The sequence below is a fragment of the Lingula anatina genome, chromosome 9 (assembly GCF_051362555.1).
Source record: "Lingula anatina isolate TDL-2025a chromosome 9, LinAna3.0, whole genome shotgun sequence".
In the NCBI taxonomy this organism is placed as follows: domain Eukaryota; kingdom Metazoa; phylum Brachiopoda; class Lingulata; order Lingulida; family Lingulidae; genus Lingula; species Lingula anatina.
Genome location: NC_141775.1, coordinates 3,048,374 through 3,065,374, shown reverse-complemented (window position 1 = coordinate 3,065,374; position 17,001 = coordinate 3,048,374). Strand labels below are relative to the sequence as shown.

The following is a 17,001-nucleotide window of genomic DNA, read 5'->3' as shown; positions in this document are numbered from 1 at the left end:
TTAATAAAAGAACAAAAAAGAGAAATCGAAATCAATAAAAAAAATATCAAGCAAATGTTTCAATGTGAAGTAACAAACACTGCGCCCATGTCTGGTGCTGAAATTTTTCGTAAAAACACTATTGATTACAATCAATGCCTTTTAATGCATATTACACTCAGCCAAAGCACACAACGAAGAAAAACACATTACATTTTAAGGTGGACTTCAGACATGAATGTGTTTTGTTGTTGTAGCGTTGTGTAAAGAGCAGAGAAACCAGATTTTTGTGTTACAGGTATGACCTAAAATACCTACTCGTTCTTAGGACTCATCAAAACGCGTGTAATATTACATAATTTAAGAGTGTTTTATTCTCTCGTGAAATCATAGCGCTCGAGCACGCCACAGACAACTGAAATCGCATAGGCAGTAGTGTGATATTGTGTATGTAAAACTTATCTCTGTCAGTTTCTCTCGCAATTTTCTAAATTTATTAACAAAACAGTGTATAGGCCTACTGGCCGTGTCACTCTGCCATCCACCCCTTCCACAGATAGCTTAATGCAGCGTCATTTCTCTCAAGCTCGACGCTTTTTCGGTAAAACGAAGTGATGCGAGCTTTCTTAGAAGTGTTTACTTTATTCAATAGTTCATAAATAGTTCAACTAGTAAATATAACTCCTGATCCGCGTGCTAAAGAATGGAATATTTCTTTAGTTGTTGCTTATGTAAAATGTATGTATTAGACCAACAAGGTATTTAAAAGAAATTGCAAATACAGTGCCCATGAGGGGGTTTGTGATAACAGTCCACTGGAGATAAAATCAACAAATCTCGGTCACATCTTAATACGCCGACGCAATGCGGCATGGTAAGGGTAGGCCTTACACAATACAGCAACAAAGTTTTTTTACAAATGTAAAATGGATATCCATCATTAAAATAACATGCAAATTGTTTTGAGATTAGTTTAGAGACACTGAGTCAGAAAATCCGGTATAAAAAGTGTTGTATAAAAAGAATCTTGAATTCTTATCAAAAATAAAAAAAGCGTTCACTAACTCAATGGCATTACTTTTTAAAAAACATTTTATAAGTTCATTCTTGTAAAATTTGCCATTAAAACGTAACGCAATTTTCATACAAAAGAAAAACAGATAATTGATTTAAATCAATGGAATAGAATACATAAGGATTTTAAACATAGCCTAAATGTACAGTTCTCTATTCAGTTTTTTTTTAATGAAAACAGTTTTACTTGAATAATAATGCTATTACCTTTATGTGATATTGCAGCAAAGTGAACTTATCACAGATGAAAGAAAGATCACTTTTGTAAATATAACAATATGTAAGCAAAACGGCTTGCCTGCAAAACAGGCTATTTATGTAATACAAAGGACGTTATAAGCTAAAACACCAGGTGTTTTAAAAAAGAGAGGAAGAGACGCCCTTTTTATCATCTGTGATGTTTAAAATACTGCGTGTACGAGGCACAAGCCATTGCTCTGTCATCGATATTTTTTGTTTACACATTACACTCGATTTGAATGCTTTATGCAATACCATGGTGGTATTGTTGTGAACATTTTGTTGATATTGCGGTCGAACTCGGGAAATAATGTTATGTCACGTGACTTAAAAAATCTGCTGTAGTCAGCAGCAGTTGCGCAAGGAGGCCATGTTATGATCGAACTAAGCCAGATTTTAAAAGTCAACGGTAAGTGATATAATTTTAATAGGAAAAAAAAAAAAAAAAAAAAAACTGTTAAAACACAGGTAGACCAATCCCGTTTCGGTTTTGCTAAATGTAGTTGACAAATTTATGAAGCTAGCTTAGAGGTAAATGTGGTAATCATAACAGTCATTGTTGCCAGGATAGTTAGACTATGGCAACTGAACTTGTGAATAGTTTTGCCCCTTTCATTTGGGACCGGGGTTTGAGTTATGTGTGCCTTTCCCCCAGATAACCGTAAAGTGTTTGGTTTATTTCAATATAGATGAACTTCGGCCACCCGGCTGAGCCATCTTGTTCTCAACAAGCAGGAAAGATTCATATCATATTGAGTACAGCATCACAATGTTTTCTTTGTGCTTTTTTTCTTTCTTCTTTTCGGGGGGGGGGGGGGGGGGGGGGGGGGGGGGGGGGGAGGGGGCTTATCTGGTTTAAAAACAGGGGGAGACATGATACGTTTATGGTCTAAACTTTGTTGTTATGTTGTACTGCAAATAGTGTATTTCATTCTTCTTTCCAAAAAGGATACCAGTGTGCACAATGGCTGCTAGAAGTACTGGTAGTAGTGAGCGGAATATAGATGCACTAGTAGATTCGCACAACCGTTTGATAAATAGGCTTCATAATGAAATAGGGGAAGAAAAAGCCAAAGAAATGAAACAGTTTCTTTGCGCTAAATTGAAAAAGAATTTGGATGGATATGAAGTCAGAGACATGCTGAACGACCTGGCAGATATGGATGTTATCCAAGTGGGGCAGTACCGGTATCTCAAAAAGCTACTATCAGACATAGGTCTTAAAAGGCTTACATATACTGTGGAAGATACAGAAGAAGAAATGGGAGCTTTGTTTGACAGAAACACAGTCGCTGAAGGTGAGTTCGCTGTTGACGAAGAGTCACAAGTTAAAGGTAAGGAATGGATAAAACAATGCAGAGCTTTAATCAATACACCACGCATTTACTCAGTGCAGCATCAATATATGCCTGTACATATCTCAAGTAGACTGGATCAGTGGAATGCTGCGATATTTGCTGGGTTTGAGTTAACTGATTTTTTTCTTTGTGCAATTATTTTACATGAATCACAAATAGGTGAAGTCAATCTGTTAAATATTAAGTGGTCTTTTTATTACTATTATCAGAAAACATCTATTCAAAGTTGGCATTCTGAAAATCGAAAATACGCCTACGGATACAAGAGCGGTAATTGTATATGTACACTAGGAAAATGGGGGAAGACATATCAAATCTACCGGGTTAAACTAAGCAGTGGGCATACTGTAGACAATGTTATATGACTGAAAAGAATGGTGCTATTATTTTTTTAATAAACTGTTTTGCAAATGTCAACGTAAGCGTTGCATATAACATGCGTCATATGATCCTTGTTAAAGGATTACACATGAACGTATCGTGTTGTTCTGCCTGTGTCGTTATAGTTGTCCAGTGGTTCGGCCATTTCTTTTCACAAAATGAGAGTAAGAATAGTTATAGGTATTTATAGATCACTGTGATAAACATTTGAGGTATGTGTCTTTGGTTGTAAAATGGTGTATCTTATGATAATAAAGAGCATTTTATTTCAGGAGCGAGACCCAAACAAAAGAGCAAGGAGAAAACCCCGAGCCCTCGTTCCAACAGTTCTGGGGGTATGTATCCATGATGACATAAGCTATAATGGAAGAGATATTTGTTATAAGGAATCGATTTTTATGAAATAATGCAATAATATAACTTTAAAGGAAGATATGTTAGTCTAAAGTAATTTCTTTCCTATCTTCTCGGTTTTGTGGATGCTTTGGCTGATAGCGAAATACGTTTGATGTTTTTTTCTGATTGTTAGCACTCTAAAAGTGGAGAATACGGACAACATTTGTATGTCGGTATTTTGGTAAGATAATTACTCTCCAATTATCTGAGAAAAATAAGCCATATAGCTGTTTCCGATTTTTTTTTGTCTAAGGACATTTTAAACTTATTTTTGAGAGATGAGTAAATTTTAGTGGAGGATTACATCGAACATACCAGGTATTACTCAGAAATATGTATGATGTAGGCAAAGCGTCTAAATGGCTTTTAGGCACTTTAAAAGTTCTCTTCTGTTAATTCACTATTTTATTAAAATTATAAATATTTAGCCTGTAGATTGTAATAACCAAGACACGAACGCGGTTCACAGTCTCAGGTCACTTCGTGGCTTTACTTACCATCAAGACGGGGTTGGGTCTTTGGTGATAAGGAGGAACATTTTATATAACTCTGAAATGTAAACTTAAGCGTTGCATATTACATGTGTCATACGATTCTTGTAAATGAATTACACACGAACGTGTACTGTTATTGCTGTGGTTATTTTGCCTGTACCGCTATGATTGTCCAGTGGTTTTCAGAATAATTATAGGTATTTACAGATCACCGAGATAAACATTTTGGATATGCGGCTTTGATGATAAAAGAGCGCATTTTATGAAAGTAAAGAGCATATCGTTTCAGGAGCGAGACCCACACAAAAGAGCAAGAAGAAAAAACCGAGTCCTCGTTCCAAGAGGTTTGCAGGTCTGTATCTATGATGACAAAGGCTATAATGAGATACTTGCTATAATTTATTGTTTTTATGCAATACCTTTAAAGGAGGTAGGATTAGTTCAAAGAGATTTCTTTCCTTTATGTTGTTTTGTAGATGCTTTGACTGGAAGCGAAATACGTATGATATTTTTTCTTACTGTTGGCACTCTAAAAGTGGAGAATACCAATAGCGATTGTATGTCGGTATTTTGGTAAGGAAATTACTCTCCATTGCCATATTCGAGAAAAAACCTGTGGCTACTTATAATGTTTTGTTTAAGGACGTTTTAATCTGTTATTTTAGAGAGATGATTAAAGTGATAATAACTCTTCGTTTAGGCCAAAAAATGAATTTTCCTGGAGTAAACAACAATTTTCCCATACTTACCAATGGTTAATGAATCCATTTTTACATTCAAAGTTAGTCCCTGGTTTTTTTCTAAAAAGTTTGGTTTTTTGTTAAAATCTCTTAAGAGATTTTAACAGAGTATAGCCATCAATGGAGGTCACGTGGTCTAAAGACAAGCTCAGATATCAGAATAATAGCTATAACAGCCGTTTTTGTGGGAAAACAGAATATATTATATTTTTATGAGTCACTCACAATGTTTTTATTGTGAAATACAGATTTCATACGAAGAGTTATTATCCCTTTAAGATTTCATTTTCACAATAATCTGTTTTAAGCAGGAGTGCAATTTTACAATCACGACATTCAAAGTTAGTCCCTGTTTTTTATTTTCAAAAAATTGTTTTTTGCAATAATCTCCTTTGGTTTTTGTAACTATCTCTTAAGAGATTTTACGGAGGGAAGTCATCTATATGTCCACGTAGCCGGATGGCAAGCACAGATTTCAGTATAAGTGCGTTCTGGTGGTAAAATGGAATTTATTTGAGGCATTTATTTATTGGGAAATATGATTCTTATACGAACATTTATTATCCTTTTACCACCAATGTGTTTTTTGTTTTTGTACATGCAGTTTTTGAAAATCGTCCAATTAATTATATTTTCTCGTTCAACATGGTCTTGTTTAACCTTAATAATCATAACATATGCCAGTGATTATACACCTGTGTTTCCTGTTCATTTGTCATGGGCGGATTGGGTTTTTAGATTTAATTTGTAAAAATAAAGTCTTCTTCTTGAGGATATCAACCTTTAGCCGTGTAACGTTCTTCTATTGCAGACCTTCAACTTAAAGTAAAACTAAAGCAACAGAAATATGAAATAAACAAACAAGTAACTGATTTGGTATTGCGTAAAGCAGATGAAGGGCTGACAGAGGAAGTTTTACACAATACAGGAAAGCGACAAAGTTTGATTAATGATTTACTGCATTTCAAAGCGGAGCTTGTTCCACCTATTCGATCTGGCAGCATTCTACTTACTGTGAGATTTTACAAGCCGGAAGACTTGACTTATTTCTGGTCAAAGTATAAGGATGGGGCAGTTACTGAAGCTCTTTCAGACATCTTACTGTCAGACAAAATTCTTGAGATCTCGAGGGAGCATCATGTAGAGTTCTATATCTCATGTGAAATACCAGAGGACGCCTTCATTGAAGCATGCCGGATATTAGAGGATGAGGCCCCTGTCGCCGTGAATGCAATGAGGAGACTGAGATTTTCTGATGACGACCAAAGACAAGATTCTGTTCGAGGATCTCATGGCAAAGAGGAATCAAAGTCGAGTAAGTAAAAATGCACTTTGTCCAGCGTCACATATTGCATATAATTTTGACTTTGATAGCCAACCATACGTTATCGACGTTAGCATATTTCAAAGAGAATTTGGACAAGGTGTATACTGTTTGATATGCACTAATTACATATGTTATGATTTACCTGATACAATAAAACAATATCTTCCAATGTTTTTGTTTAATAAAAATGTAAAAAATTGATAGCATATATTGTAATAGTATCTGTTTATCTTGTATTCAGAAGATTGGGATTTGGCGTAAGTGAGGGAGAGAAGTATCTTCCGTGCAGCGAGGAACAGATGATTTTCGATATACCCCGCATTTAGATTTGCACAAAGCATGCCCAAATGGATTTGATCCCGATGGATTTTATATCACGTATTCCCCCTCCCTGAAGTGAGCCATACTCTCATTACATTGAAAGTAAGACATTTATTTTAACCACAGACTTCTTTGGACCCCAACGGTCTGTTATTCTTCAGGCGGAGTAGTAAATTTAATACCTTGCAACTGCCGGTGAAATGTGAGAGAGGCCCCCATGATACAGAGCCCGCTTCCCATTCATTTGCGCAGGTAAGCGTCGTAGAGTTTGACCCGCTTTGGTCAGGCTAACCCTAAAAATTGTAACTAAATGGGGAGCGGACTTTCTGTTACACTGACTCTCAGTTTTGTTACGCCGGTATAGATGATACCGTATTTGGTCATTTTTTGTGGTTCATATGTGACTTCATAGATTTATAAACTATCTGTGTCATCGTATTTTGTACGAATGTAAGGCCGTGTGTCTTTGACTTTTTAGTAGTAGAAAATATGTTATGTTATAGCATTTAATTTGAGTATAAGATTAAACGTGTAATGACTGCCTGGTGAAAATAGACCCTTGTAAATATAGCATTCCCTAAGGGCCCCTTTACACTGGACGGCGTCCTTTCTGCGTCCAGCAGTACGGCCCCATTTGACAGTTAAAAAATTATAATATTTTACGTGCCGACAACTGGCCGATCATTGAGCATTCATTCTGACACAAAATCAATGCTCATGCCTCCTTATTTAGACCACAGCGATGCCAAATTTCATGGTCGCAGAAAGGACGTCGTCCAGTGTAAAGGGGGTATAAGCAATTAATTACATGTTAAAGGGAAGTCACTTCCCGTGGTATTGAGCGGACGTTCAATATTGTACATAACACTATAATGTGTTCAATAGCCCATGTAAAGAGGACATGTGCTTTTTGTAGGGTACATGATTTATCATGATTTATTGTAATTTTTTTTTGTGTTATTTTGGACGCAAGAGACATTTTCTTGGGAGCTATAGAATATAATGTCTCCATAGACGTGTAGAACATGTCTTCGACAGCCTATTCGGACGAAATGGATATTCAGTTGAAGATATCTTGACAAAATGGCTTGGTCAGACAACATTTTGCCTCCACCAATGAGGTTATTATTATTATAATTATTATATGTTATTTGTTTGTTAGTTAAACTATTAGCTCACAGCGGTGTGAACACATTTTTTTGATAAAACATCAAACATAAAACATCGTAATAGGTAAGAAATGGGCTATCCAAGATTCGAATAGATTTTATTAGTGAACAATAAACTGTGAATTATCAATCAAATATGATAATCAAGTCACCTTGGCTGAGGTCTGGCCTCTCTAAATGCTATATTAACTTTTTATTGGACAGAAAATATTCGTGTATAGCAATAACGAATTTTTTGTTAATGGGAATGTTAGATAATTATTCAAAATGTTCCTGTCTAAATGGAGGTTCTGTTTTTATTAACGCGTTATAGTGTTGAATTGTGTATATTATTCAAGAGTAATAATGCTTCATCGTTTTAATTATATCACAAAAAGGATTTGTTAAGCTGGTATACATTAGATTGGCTTGATTTGATATGTACCTTTTATTAGTTACTACTGTACATAGACCTGTGTGCATTATGTTTATATAAGTGTGACGCAATACTAAAAGTGTACTTAACATACACCGTTGAACATCTATCCGTAAGTTTTGCGGGATCAAATGAAATACCAATACACTCTTATACTTACTCTAATACTCACCCCCTACATGTACTGTGGCGAATTTGAATGATTAAATTTGTGAAGTGTGTCAATGCGTGCTATGTTGTCAAGAAACATGATATGCAAAACGTGATGTGCACAGAGGCAATAAGTAGAGATTAAGAGAATAAATAATGCTGATCATAAAATGAGGTGACATCAACAACTGTAGTCATAAAGGTAGTAATGTGTGAATAAAGAAAATGCTTCACAGCAAACAGGGAGCTTTGGGTAGTTTCTCTCACTATTTGATGGTGATAGCAATTGCCAACGTTAGGCATACACGTGTCGATGCTTGATCAAACCAATGATATCATTACACTCCTTCCATTTAGTAAAATATGATTACAGTCATAGACAATACAAGATATAAAACATACCGCCAGGTACCTGATGGCCAAGGCTAAGGGTGGGCATTATGGAGGGTAAGTGCCCAAAATAAAATTATATGTCATGAAAAACTGTTGGATTTCAGCTGTAATAGACCGTGCGGCAAAGCGACAAAGACCGTTCCCATACCTAGTTCGATCTTGCGGGATCAGTCCATCTCCGAGGGGATTCACGCTAAATTGCATTCATCTTAAGCGGCTCTGATGTCTGGCACGCCTCCTGAAACGCTAGGGGGGTATTAACAATCGTCTAGCAGTTATGGGAACATGGCAGATTTCTACATGTATGACTCGTGGACCGACGTGGATTTCCAGATTTTCATAAAACATCATCAGTTCAACACCTTTTTATAATGAGCGTAATTTATTTTTATATGTTTACAAAATGTTTAATTATACTTTCAAATTCTCACCCGAAATCTTTCCAATAACCAAAAAGATGACGAGAGAGACTTTGACATAAAAGCTGCTGGTTGCGGCTACAGTCCACTGACTTTCTCTGTCCTCTGTCTTGAATTCTCTCCTACAGTGACTTCTTTTGGTATTTGGTATTTGGACACATGTCTACTTTACCTTGAGGATCACAAAGCCGTCAGGGAACGTACATCTGTACTCTTAGTATATCCACGCTAAGGCTTTAAATTAAGAGCCAATTATTTTTGTCAAGGTAGTTTCCTCATCTGAGTAACGTATTAATTACTTCCAGGTATAGTTTCTTGCGGACAGTAGTCCTATAGTCTTCTTACTAACGATCCATCTACCAAAACCCTTCCACCTTCTCTCGAGATGCGAAGACCGCGTCTTCTACACATTCGTCCTCCTCATGACTTTTTTTTCAAATTTGACATGTTTCAGAAATTGAACTTAGGCAGTGTGTTCTTAATGGGGGCTGTGTACTGGAAAGATGGTTGCTATAAGAAGATAAGCTCCAACACGTTTAAGAAAGCAGAGATTACTATGTGATTTCGAATGCCTTTTATTCTCCCATAAAATTTTGACAGTCGACGTCACTCACAAAATAGATATCATTTTATAAACAAAGTGATGTCGCGCACACATAACGTACGTCTGTGGTGCCATTTGTAGATGCCGTTGTTTAACGACACAGCGTGTACATAATGGTCTCAGTCCCGTTGTTCTGCCACGACCCCTTCATATAGCTTAATGCAGTGTCACTTTTCTGGATGCTTTTTTGGCAGGTGTGGCTGTTGCAGGAATGGAAGCCAAAGGCGTTATAGCTGCCCTTTGCTGGGCCTTTGCCATCACCAAAAGCCAGGTTGGCAACAGCCGCTACGGTGTAGGAAGGATTACAACCTAAGACGTCTCCAATGCGCATGTCAGAGTTGTAATCAGAAGCGCAACTGGAATCAAATGACAGAAAAACAAGAAGTAAATCCAGTTTAAAAAATAAAAATGCTTTTACAATGACGGGTGCATTTTCACGTGAGCCCTCTTAAAGTCGTGATTCCCTCCCCCCCCCCCAAAAAAAAAACATTATTGAATACATATTATCTTTATAAAACTAAAGAAAAAACGTTTGAATTCTCACTTTTTGTAACCTGATATAGATAGAAATCTTTCCCCACATCCAGTCGGACGACGAGAGAGACTTTCGCATAAAAGCTGATAGTCGCGGCACCAGTTCACTGACTTGCTCTGTCCATCGTCCGGAATCCTCACCTCCAGTGCCAGAAACTCGTAGTTTCTGTATGTGATGTTTTTGGTTCGAAGAACCTTGAAGCCAAATTCACCTAAAAAAGAACGTCTATTTTTTCGTATTTCATTCCTCCTTATATGAGATATGTCAGCTCGGACCATAGATCATAAGATGTCATTTTAAGGATTTCGGATTTTCTGAGAGCAACTTTGGCATATAGATGAAGTTAAGAAGCAGTTATTTGGAATTATACACGAAGTATCAGGATTTTTAATTTGGCCAATTGTACACGTAATGTACAAAAAAGGCCCATTGCTACGTATGCATGATGAACTAGTAGGAAGCTGAAAACTTGTACAAATGTCAAGAACCATAAGTTAAGCAACTCAACAAATGACCAATGAGAGATACTTTTAATTTACAAGTTTTCAAACAATATATATTGGTATGTCACATGCTTATCGTTTACATATCTTAATCACGGAAGTATGAGAGGAGTGTGAGAGAATGCTTCGTTTAAGCTTTTGTTTCTCAGTTTCTCTAAGACTATAATATTTACAGGGTAGGAGTAGCTAAAATTCCAAATGTTACAGTCACTATACCGTTTTCCCTATAAGTAGTCGTACTAGGTTTCATCGTTGTCGTGCGCTTAGTAGTCGTGGATCCCCTAAAAGCGCTTGGATTCTCCAGACACATCAGGTACTTTTTCTTCAGGTCATCCAGCGTCTTACTGGCCAACTTAATCTCCAGGTCCAAGAAGGTGTCCCCATAGGCTGCTCTTCGGCCAATGATCCCCATGGACGAATGGTCAGGGTGGGTGAAAAAGCCTGGACATCTGGTAAAAAGTTCCTGGTCCATTTGTTTCACCTGTTATGGATAAAAAGGAAGGTGAAGTTATATAAGCAGGAATTATAGCTAACCAGGGAATGAAACATTTATTATGAACATTGTCATGGTCTTATTTGAATGATTTAACTGCAGAGATTACAACATACTAGCGGGATTCAAACTTTGGTTTCGAGAAGCAAGATTTATGACTGAAGGATTGCAAAAATGATGTCACATTTAGAAGAGGAAGAATATCAATGCAAGACTAACCTGATAGTTCAGTTTGTACAGCAACATCTGTTTAGTAAATAAACCTTGATCCACGTTTTGTGCATGGACAGTGGCAATCACTACGGCAATTAGAAAACCGATTACACTCACGGAGCCCATTTTCAGAAATTTTCTCCTGCTTTGCCTTCAACTTTTAATCCACGTCCTACCTGTACGTCCTTTCCATATGCTTTCTGTCCTCACCTCTGCATATATATATATATACACGCCTATATATCGATAAGTCCGTGATACGTTTCAGGGAGTGTAGTGAGAAATAACAGGTTGTAGGGGCACATTGGTCTCTGATAGCGTTTGAACGCGTGTTTAAGGTCAGGACGCATGATTTTAAGATGTGCTGGGTGAACGTAGATCATTTCCAAACTAAACAGAGGAGATAAGACAATTCGGTTTACATTAAGTGACTTGCTATGACAATACTGGTTTGTTACAATATGGAAGCATGTGTACATGTATGTCTCCATTATGATCCTGTGTGTAAGAGACAGTATAATTATTAAGGCATCGTTCTCCTTTACATGTTAATGTTAACATTAAGAGCAAATTTCGTCAAATTTATTACCTCACCTGGCTAACGTATTATTTAAAATGCCTCTAAGTACCGATTATCATGGACAGTATAATATTTTTACTGACGATTTTTCCACCAAAAACTTTTTAAATCAACCTGTACTCTTTTTTATACTTAATATGTTAAAGAAATGGAACTGCAATAAATCAGTGTTTTTAATGGCGGCCGTGTAAAAAAGGTACCAGTAGTTTTTATAATCTCTTATAATTAACAAAAGCGGAAAATACCACATGGCCTTTAATACTTAATTCTCTCATAAAATTTTGGCGGTCGACTTCAATCACAAAATAGAAAATCATTTGGACGACAAAGTGATATCTCGCACGCATATCGTACGTCTGTGGTGCCATTTTGTAGATGCCGTTGTTTACCGACACAGCGTGTACATGATGGTCTCAGTCCCGTTGTTCTGCCACGACCCCTTCATATAACTTAATGCTATGTCACTTTTCTCGATGCTCTTTTGGCAGGTGTGACTGGTGCAGGAATGGAAGCCAAAGGCGTTATAACTGTACCTTGCTGGGCCGCTGCCATCACCGAACGCCAGGTTGACTGCAGACGCTATGTTTCTGGAAGGGTTGCAGTTAAGTACGTCCCCGATGTCCATGTCAGAGTTGTAATCGGAAGCACAACTGGAATTTAATACCCAAAATATTGTGTTGTAAATTCCGGGCGTTCGTTAAGCACCAACTCAACTTTAAAAAATAATCACTTTATTGTTACTGACAGATGCAATGGAGGGCACAGCAGGTACGTGCCCCCTCCCCCTTGGATTCACCAAACTTGTTTACCTTGAAGATGAAAGATACGTGTTGAAAATAGCCCAGCTTTTAATCTACAGTTTTAGATGAGGAGCATCTTTGTCTTTCGGTGTTGTGATAATATTGTTTTACGCCTCTTCTTGAAGTGCTATCTTTACAGGATTAAAAATAATTGTAAAGCATAAGAAATGCGTTAAAGCTCTTACTGTTGGTATCCATATGTAGATTTAAATCTTTCCCCACACCCGGTCGGACGACGAGAGAGACTTTGGCATAAAAGCTGATAGTCGCGGCACCAATTCACAGACTTGCTCTGTCCGTCATCCGGAATTCTCACCTCCAGTGCCAGAAAATCGTAGTTTCTGTATGTGATGTTTTTGGCTCGGAGAACTTTGAAACCAAAGTCACCTAAAAAAAGAACATGCCCAGTTAATAGTTTATAACCCCTTGTATCTACCTGAATGCATGGTACGACAGCAGGAAATATGACACGAAGGGCCATTTGTTAAAAGCTCTGTTTTCCTTTAGTTTGGCAAATTTTCTGGAATAATTAAAACATAGACAAGGGCAGTATGCCTTCATAAGCAATTACTAGGGTCTGGATTAGGTACTTGGATTTCCATAATTTCTTTTTAGCCAGTTGAGCCAGGTTGAAAACGGCTATTGCAAGATAATGAACGGTTAGGGAGCTGAAGACCTATATAAATCACATCAAAGCGACTAATACAACTCACTGACTGACAGATACCAGATGCCATTTAATAAGCAAATTAATATATAATATATAATATACTGATAAATTCTCTTTCTGGATGTCTGAGAGGAGTGATTTACCAATTAAGTCTTATAGGGTCTTGCTAACTGTTTGTCTTAGGTTTGAATCAATATTCATTTGTCTAAATGTTTATTTGATATTAAAACCCGATGGTTATACCTGTCAAGTTAAGGACGAGAGTGAAAAGATCTGTCATGCAATTTTCTCACCGAAGTAAATAGCAGAAGTAGTCGTAGTCGGTTTCATGGTTGTCGTGCGTTTAGTGGTGGTAGTAGTGGTAGTTGTAGGTTTAGTAGTCGTGGGTCCCCTAAAAGCGCTCGGATTCTCCAAACACAACAAGTACTTTTTCTTCAGGTCATCCAGTGTCTTACTGGCCAACTTTATCTCCAGGTCTAAGAAGGCGTCCCCGTAGGCTGCTCTACGGCCAATGATCCCCATGGTCGAATGGTCAGGGTGGGTGAAAAACCCTGGACATCTGGTAAAAAGTTCCTGGTCCATTTGTTTCACCTGTTATGGATAACGGAATGGCGGTGTTTTGTATTCAAGGTAGCTAACTGATTGGTTGTTACCATAAAACCAGAGGGAATACATAGACTTTTCATCGATTTTTCAGCGCTATAAAATTGATGTCGGTTTTATTTTACAAAGTATATTTTAATTAGTTACCAACAGAGAGAGAGAGAGGAGTAGAGAATAACCAAGCATGACTTACTTGATAGTTCAGTTTGTACAGCAACATCTGTTTAGTAAACACATCTTGGTCCACACTTTGTGTATGACCAGCGGCAATCAACACGACGCCAAGAAAACCGATTACATATATGGAGCCCATTTTCAGAACTGTTGTCCTGGCTTGTTTCTTTAGCAATATGCTTGATGGAGACACCTCGGTCCCTTTAATTCGCAATAATGCAGTCTTACATGTACGGACGTACCGTGGGAAATAGCAGGTTATAGGAAGTTACAGAGGACGCTGATAGGGTAACATCATGGCTTTAAACAGGTCATGGCGTGTCACGCTACGTTGTAAACAGGCCATGGTGCACTCGGAACCTTTCTACCCAGCAGAGGGAGGGCGAGTGAATTGATAGACTCAATCCAGCAGACGGAAGATGAAAAAATTGCGTCTATATTAAAGTATGATATTTTGTATAATCGTTCTCGTTTTCCTGAATTCGGATATATTTGCCTTTACTGAGGTGATTCTTAAATTTTTTCTTTAATTGATTCATTATCTACTCTACCTTGAACTTTTCCCCGCTCGTCTTACAGCGATGATTTGTTTATTTAGAACACCCCTTCTATTAGATACCGACCCCTAGTTCACATTATGTTTTTTCGAGCCGTTCATCTCAGAGCATGTACTGTAGTAAACTGTGATATAATTACATACCAGTCCTTCATAAACGGTTCCTGCTCCCCCCCCCCACCCCCCTACCCCCTGAATAACTTATAAAATCATAATACAATAAATTTATACATATGCTTATACATCCAAAGAAATTTCATGGAATGAGTGATACTAGGTTAACATGAATAGTTTTGTAAAATATAAAAGATGATATCCGTAAGTACTGGTAAGGCTTATGTCTACATCATCATGATTATAGGGCCCATTGCCTTGGGCCTATTATTCATGTATATTTGACGTCTTTGGTAAGACAAATTGCTTTTGATTACTGCATCTTGCTACTTTGCCATAAGATACAACCTAAGTTGACAACATTTATAAATTGCACAATTAATTGTCTTTTATTTAAGTACAACACCTTCACCAAACAATCACAACAAAATGATACGTTTCTTTATAACCATTGTTAAATTATCTAAATCACAATATGTGAATATCATGTACCAGAAACAATTATTCCGATGTTCATGTGTAATATACCAATACATTATCCAAAATATAATATCAATTTAAGAGTTAGCATTTATCAATATTACCATTCATAGGGCCGGAATGCCGTATTTTCACAAACAGAGCCACGTTGTTTCGAGAAATTTCGTTATTTTACAATTTGCCTTCAGGCAAAGCCGTGTCCATGCTACTCGTGGTACAACAAGACTGCTGAGTGCTGACAGACGTTAGGGTATAACTACTACCTTGCATGTCGCCAGCAGACTTTAAGGAATTAAGTGCCACCGCGGGGTTGCTTTGCTGGGTGCCTCTGTTACATGAGAAAATGGCGCAGAATTCACGTCGGAGCATGGGAGATCCGATAACGTAGACGAAAAAGTTGCAAGCATGATCAATGCCGCTTACCAATTTGAAGGCATTCCCCACTATGAAGTGCACTTCGGTAATGTCATCTGATGGCCTGTAGTGCGCTATGAACTCCGTTACTAAGTAAGGCGTTTCCAAGACGACGAACAACATCCCGTTGACGACCAAAGTAACAGTCAGCGCCGTTTCCTGCGGCGAAATCTGCACCCCACCAGGACAGTGCTCACTCTGGTGCCTTAAACCCCCCTTTTTCATTCTTGTCCAGTGGGAACGCAGTTTGAACACCGTGATGCAGTTGATGACTATGACCAAAAACACTGGAGGCGTTTCTATCAGTATTCGCAAGAGATTATAATACAGCGGCCCTATGATATCGGTTTGCAATGTCCAGCAAATCCACGTGGTGTTGTATAAAGGTATTTGGCGCTCGAAAACAAAGCGGGCAATGTTCGGCAGGGCGGACCAGCATATGAACACGACAACGCCGATCCTGGCAAGTCTCACAGTCAACAGGGTCTTGGCTTTGAACGGGAAAACTACTCTGACCATTCTTTCTACTGAGATACAGAAGATAATCCAGTGCGCAAGACCCGTTGCAAAATGGCCTAGGAAATTGGCAATGCTGCAATAAATATCCCCCCATGATATTGGAATTAAGTCAGCCCATTCCAAATACCAACGTAATAAATCCAAGCAGAAAATGAAGTCTGCGATGGCCAAGGCGGACAGATAGACGGACACTGGGCATTTTCTAACCTCTTTTCTCAAAGTGACCAAAAGAATGATCAAAACATTGCAACAAATACCGATGATCGACACTGCGAGCATACCCAAACGTGTCCAGGCAATCAACTCTTCTGAACTGGTCAAAGTTGATCCGTTGTTTGCCGCACCCGTGCCATTCATGAAGGAGTGACTTTCCAGGGAATCATTCCAGTCAGTCGTGAGTGTCACATTTCCTAGAATCATGTTTCAAATTTTTTGTGTTCGATTTTCAAATCCGTTTCCTACACATACATGGAAGTCAGGATTTCCACTTTGCCTCCTTGGTTTTCTGCCATTTATTTCTGTCGATAGGAGTGCAAGTGCAGCTTTGTGCTCAGAACCATGTCGTTGCAAGTTAAACGACAAAACACCTTTTCATTCAGTGCTTACGATGATCTTGCTTAGAATGTCTGCAGTCTTAATGTTGGTGTACAGCTTGTCAGCGGTAAAGGCTCCCTTGATCTAAATGTCAAGTAGTCATTTGGTCATTTGGCCCATTGACTTACATAGAATGCATGTCTGCTGTACCGACCCTCGTACCAAATAAATTACGTACAGACAATCAGTTAATTAATAAATAATAATAAAACTGAAAAGCTCCGTAAGCTTGGCAACGCTTTTCAAACGGTTCGTTTTCTAAAAGACTTCAAAAGGGATCAGACTAGCGCGTG

General features: G+C 37.9%; 4 protein-coding genes across 5 annotated transcripts; 1 reads left to right on the top strand and 3 right to left on the bottom strand.

Moving 5' to 3' along the window:
* The first annotated feature begins 1,503 nt into the window (after window positions 1-1,503).
* On the top strand, window positions 1,504-8,268 carry LOC147759786 (uncharacterized). The gene is made up of 6 exons (XM_086996263.1): window positions 1,504-1,702; window positions 2,242-2,591; window positions 3,305-3,367; window positions 4,212-4,274; window positions 5,474-5,977; window positions 6,231-8,268. Exons 2-6 carry the CDS (start codon window positions 2,258-2,260, stop codon window positions 6,248-6,250), a joined length of 984 nt encoding a protein of 327 aa, XP_086852389.1. The 5' UTR covers window positions 1,504-1,702; window positions 2,242-2,257; the 3' UTR covers window positions 6,251-8,268.
* Window positions 8,269-9,415: 1,147 nt separating this feature from the next.
* LOC106179011 (uncharacterized) lies at window positions 9,416-11,436 on the bottom strand. 2 transcript variants are annotated; one of them, XM_086996265.1, is made up of 4 exons: window positions 11,211-11,436; window positions 10,739-10,979; window positions 10,005-10,206; window positions 9,416-9,816 (listed from the first exon to the last, which is right to left on the bottom strand). In XM_086996265.1, the coding sequence occupies exons 1-4, from the start codon at window positions 11,328-11,330 to the stop codon at window positions 9,552-9,554; spliced, it is 828 nt and encodes a 275-aa protein (XP_086852391.1). In that variant the 5' UTR covers window positions 11,331-11,436; the 3' UTR covers window positions 9,416-9,551. The 2 variants fall into 2 exon arrangements, with proteins under 2 accessions (XP_086852391.1, XP_086852390.1); XM_086996264.1 differs by having other exon boundaries at window positions 10,715-10,979; window positions 11,211-11,432.
* A 590-nt stretch (window positions 11,437-12,026) lies between these two features.
* LOC106174862 (uncharacterized) lies at window positions 12,027-14,295 on the bottom strand. Its single transcript, XM_013556588.2, has 4 exons — window positions 14,051-14,295; window positions 13,548-13,845; window positions 12,770-12,971; window positions 12,027-12,434 (listed from the first exon to the last, which is right to left on the bottom strand). Exons 1-4 carry the CDS (start codon window positions 14,168-14,170, stop codon window positions 12,170-12,172), a joined length of 885 nt encoding a protein of 294 aa, XP_013412042.2. The 5' UTR covers window positions 14,171-14,295; the 3' UTR covers window positions 12,027-12,169.
* A 613-nt stretch (window positions 14,296-14,908) lies between these two features.
* LOC147759785 (neuromedin-U receptor 2-like) lies at window positions 14,909-16,495 on the bottom strand. Its single transcript, XM_086995932.1, has one exon. The coding sequence runs from the start codon at window positions 16,469-16,471 to the stop codon at window positions 15,353-15,355; it is 1,119 nt and encodes a 372-aa protein (XP_086852058.1). The 5' UTR covers window positions 16,472-16,495; the 3' UTR covers window positions 14,909-15,352.
* Window positions 16,496-17,001: the final 506 nt, after the last annotated feature.

Bases quoted from the DNA above. Each gene is read 5' to 3' on its own strand.
- LOC147759786 (XM_086996263.1), top strand. From the start codon at position 2,258: ATGGCTGCTAGAAGTACTGGTAGTAGTGAGCGGAATATAGATGCACTA. The intron at 4,275-5,473 runs GTCTGTATCTAT...CTTCTATTGCAG, and splicing joins TCGTTCCAAGAGGTTTGCAG to ACCTTCAACTTAAAGTAAAA. The intron at 5,978-6,230 runs GTAAGTAAAAAT...TCTTGTATTCAG, and splicing joins CAAAGAGGAATCAAAGTCGA to AAGATTGGGATTTGGCGTAA.
- LOC147759785 (XM_086995932.1), bottom strand. From the start codon at position 16,471: ATGAATGGCACGGGTGCGGCAAACAACGGATCAACTTTGACCAGTTCA.
- LOC106174862 (XM_013556588.2), bottom strand. From the start codon at position 14,170: ATGGGCTCCATATATGTAATCGGTTTTCTTGGCGTCGTGTTGATTGCC. The intron at 13,846-14,050 runs GTAAGTCATGCT...TATCCATAACAG, and splicing joins TGTACAAACTGAACTATCAA to GTGAAACAAATGGACCAGGA. The intron at 12,435-12,769 runs GTAAGAGCTTTA...ATTAAATTCCAG, and splicing joins TCTACATATGGATACCAACA to TTGTGCTTCCGATTACAACT.
- LOC106179011 (XM_086996264.1), bottom strand. From the start codon at position 11,330: ATGGGCTCCGTGAGTGTAATCGGTTTTCTAATTGCCGTAGTGATTGCC. The intron at 10,980-11,210 runs GTTAGTCTTGCA...TATCCATAACAG, and splicing joins TGTACAAACTGAACTATCAG to GTGAAACAAATGGACCAGGA. The intron at 9,817-10,004 runs GTGAGAATTCAA...ATTTGATTCCAG, and splicing joins TCTATATCAGGTTACAAAAA to TTGCGCTTCTGATTACAACT.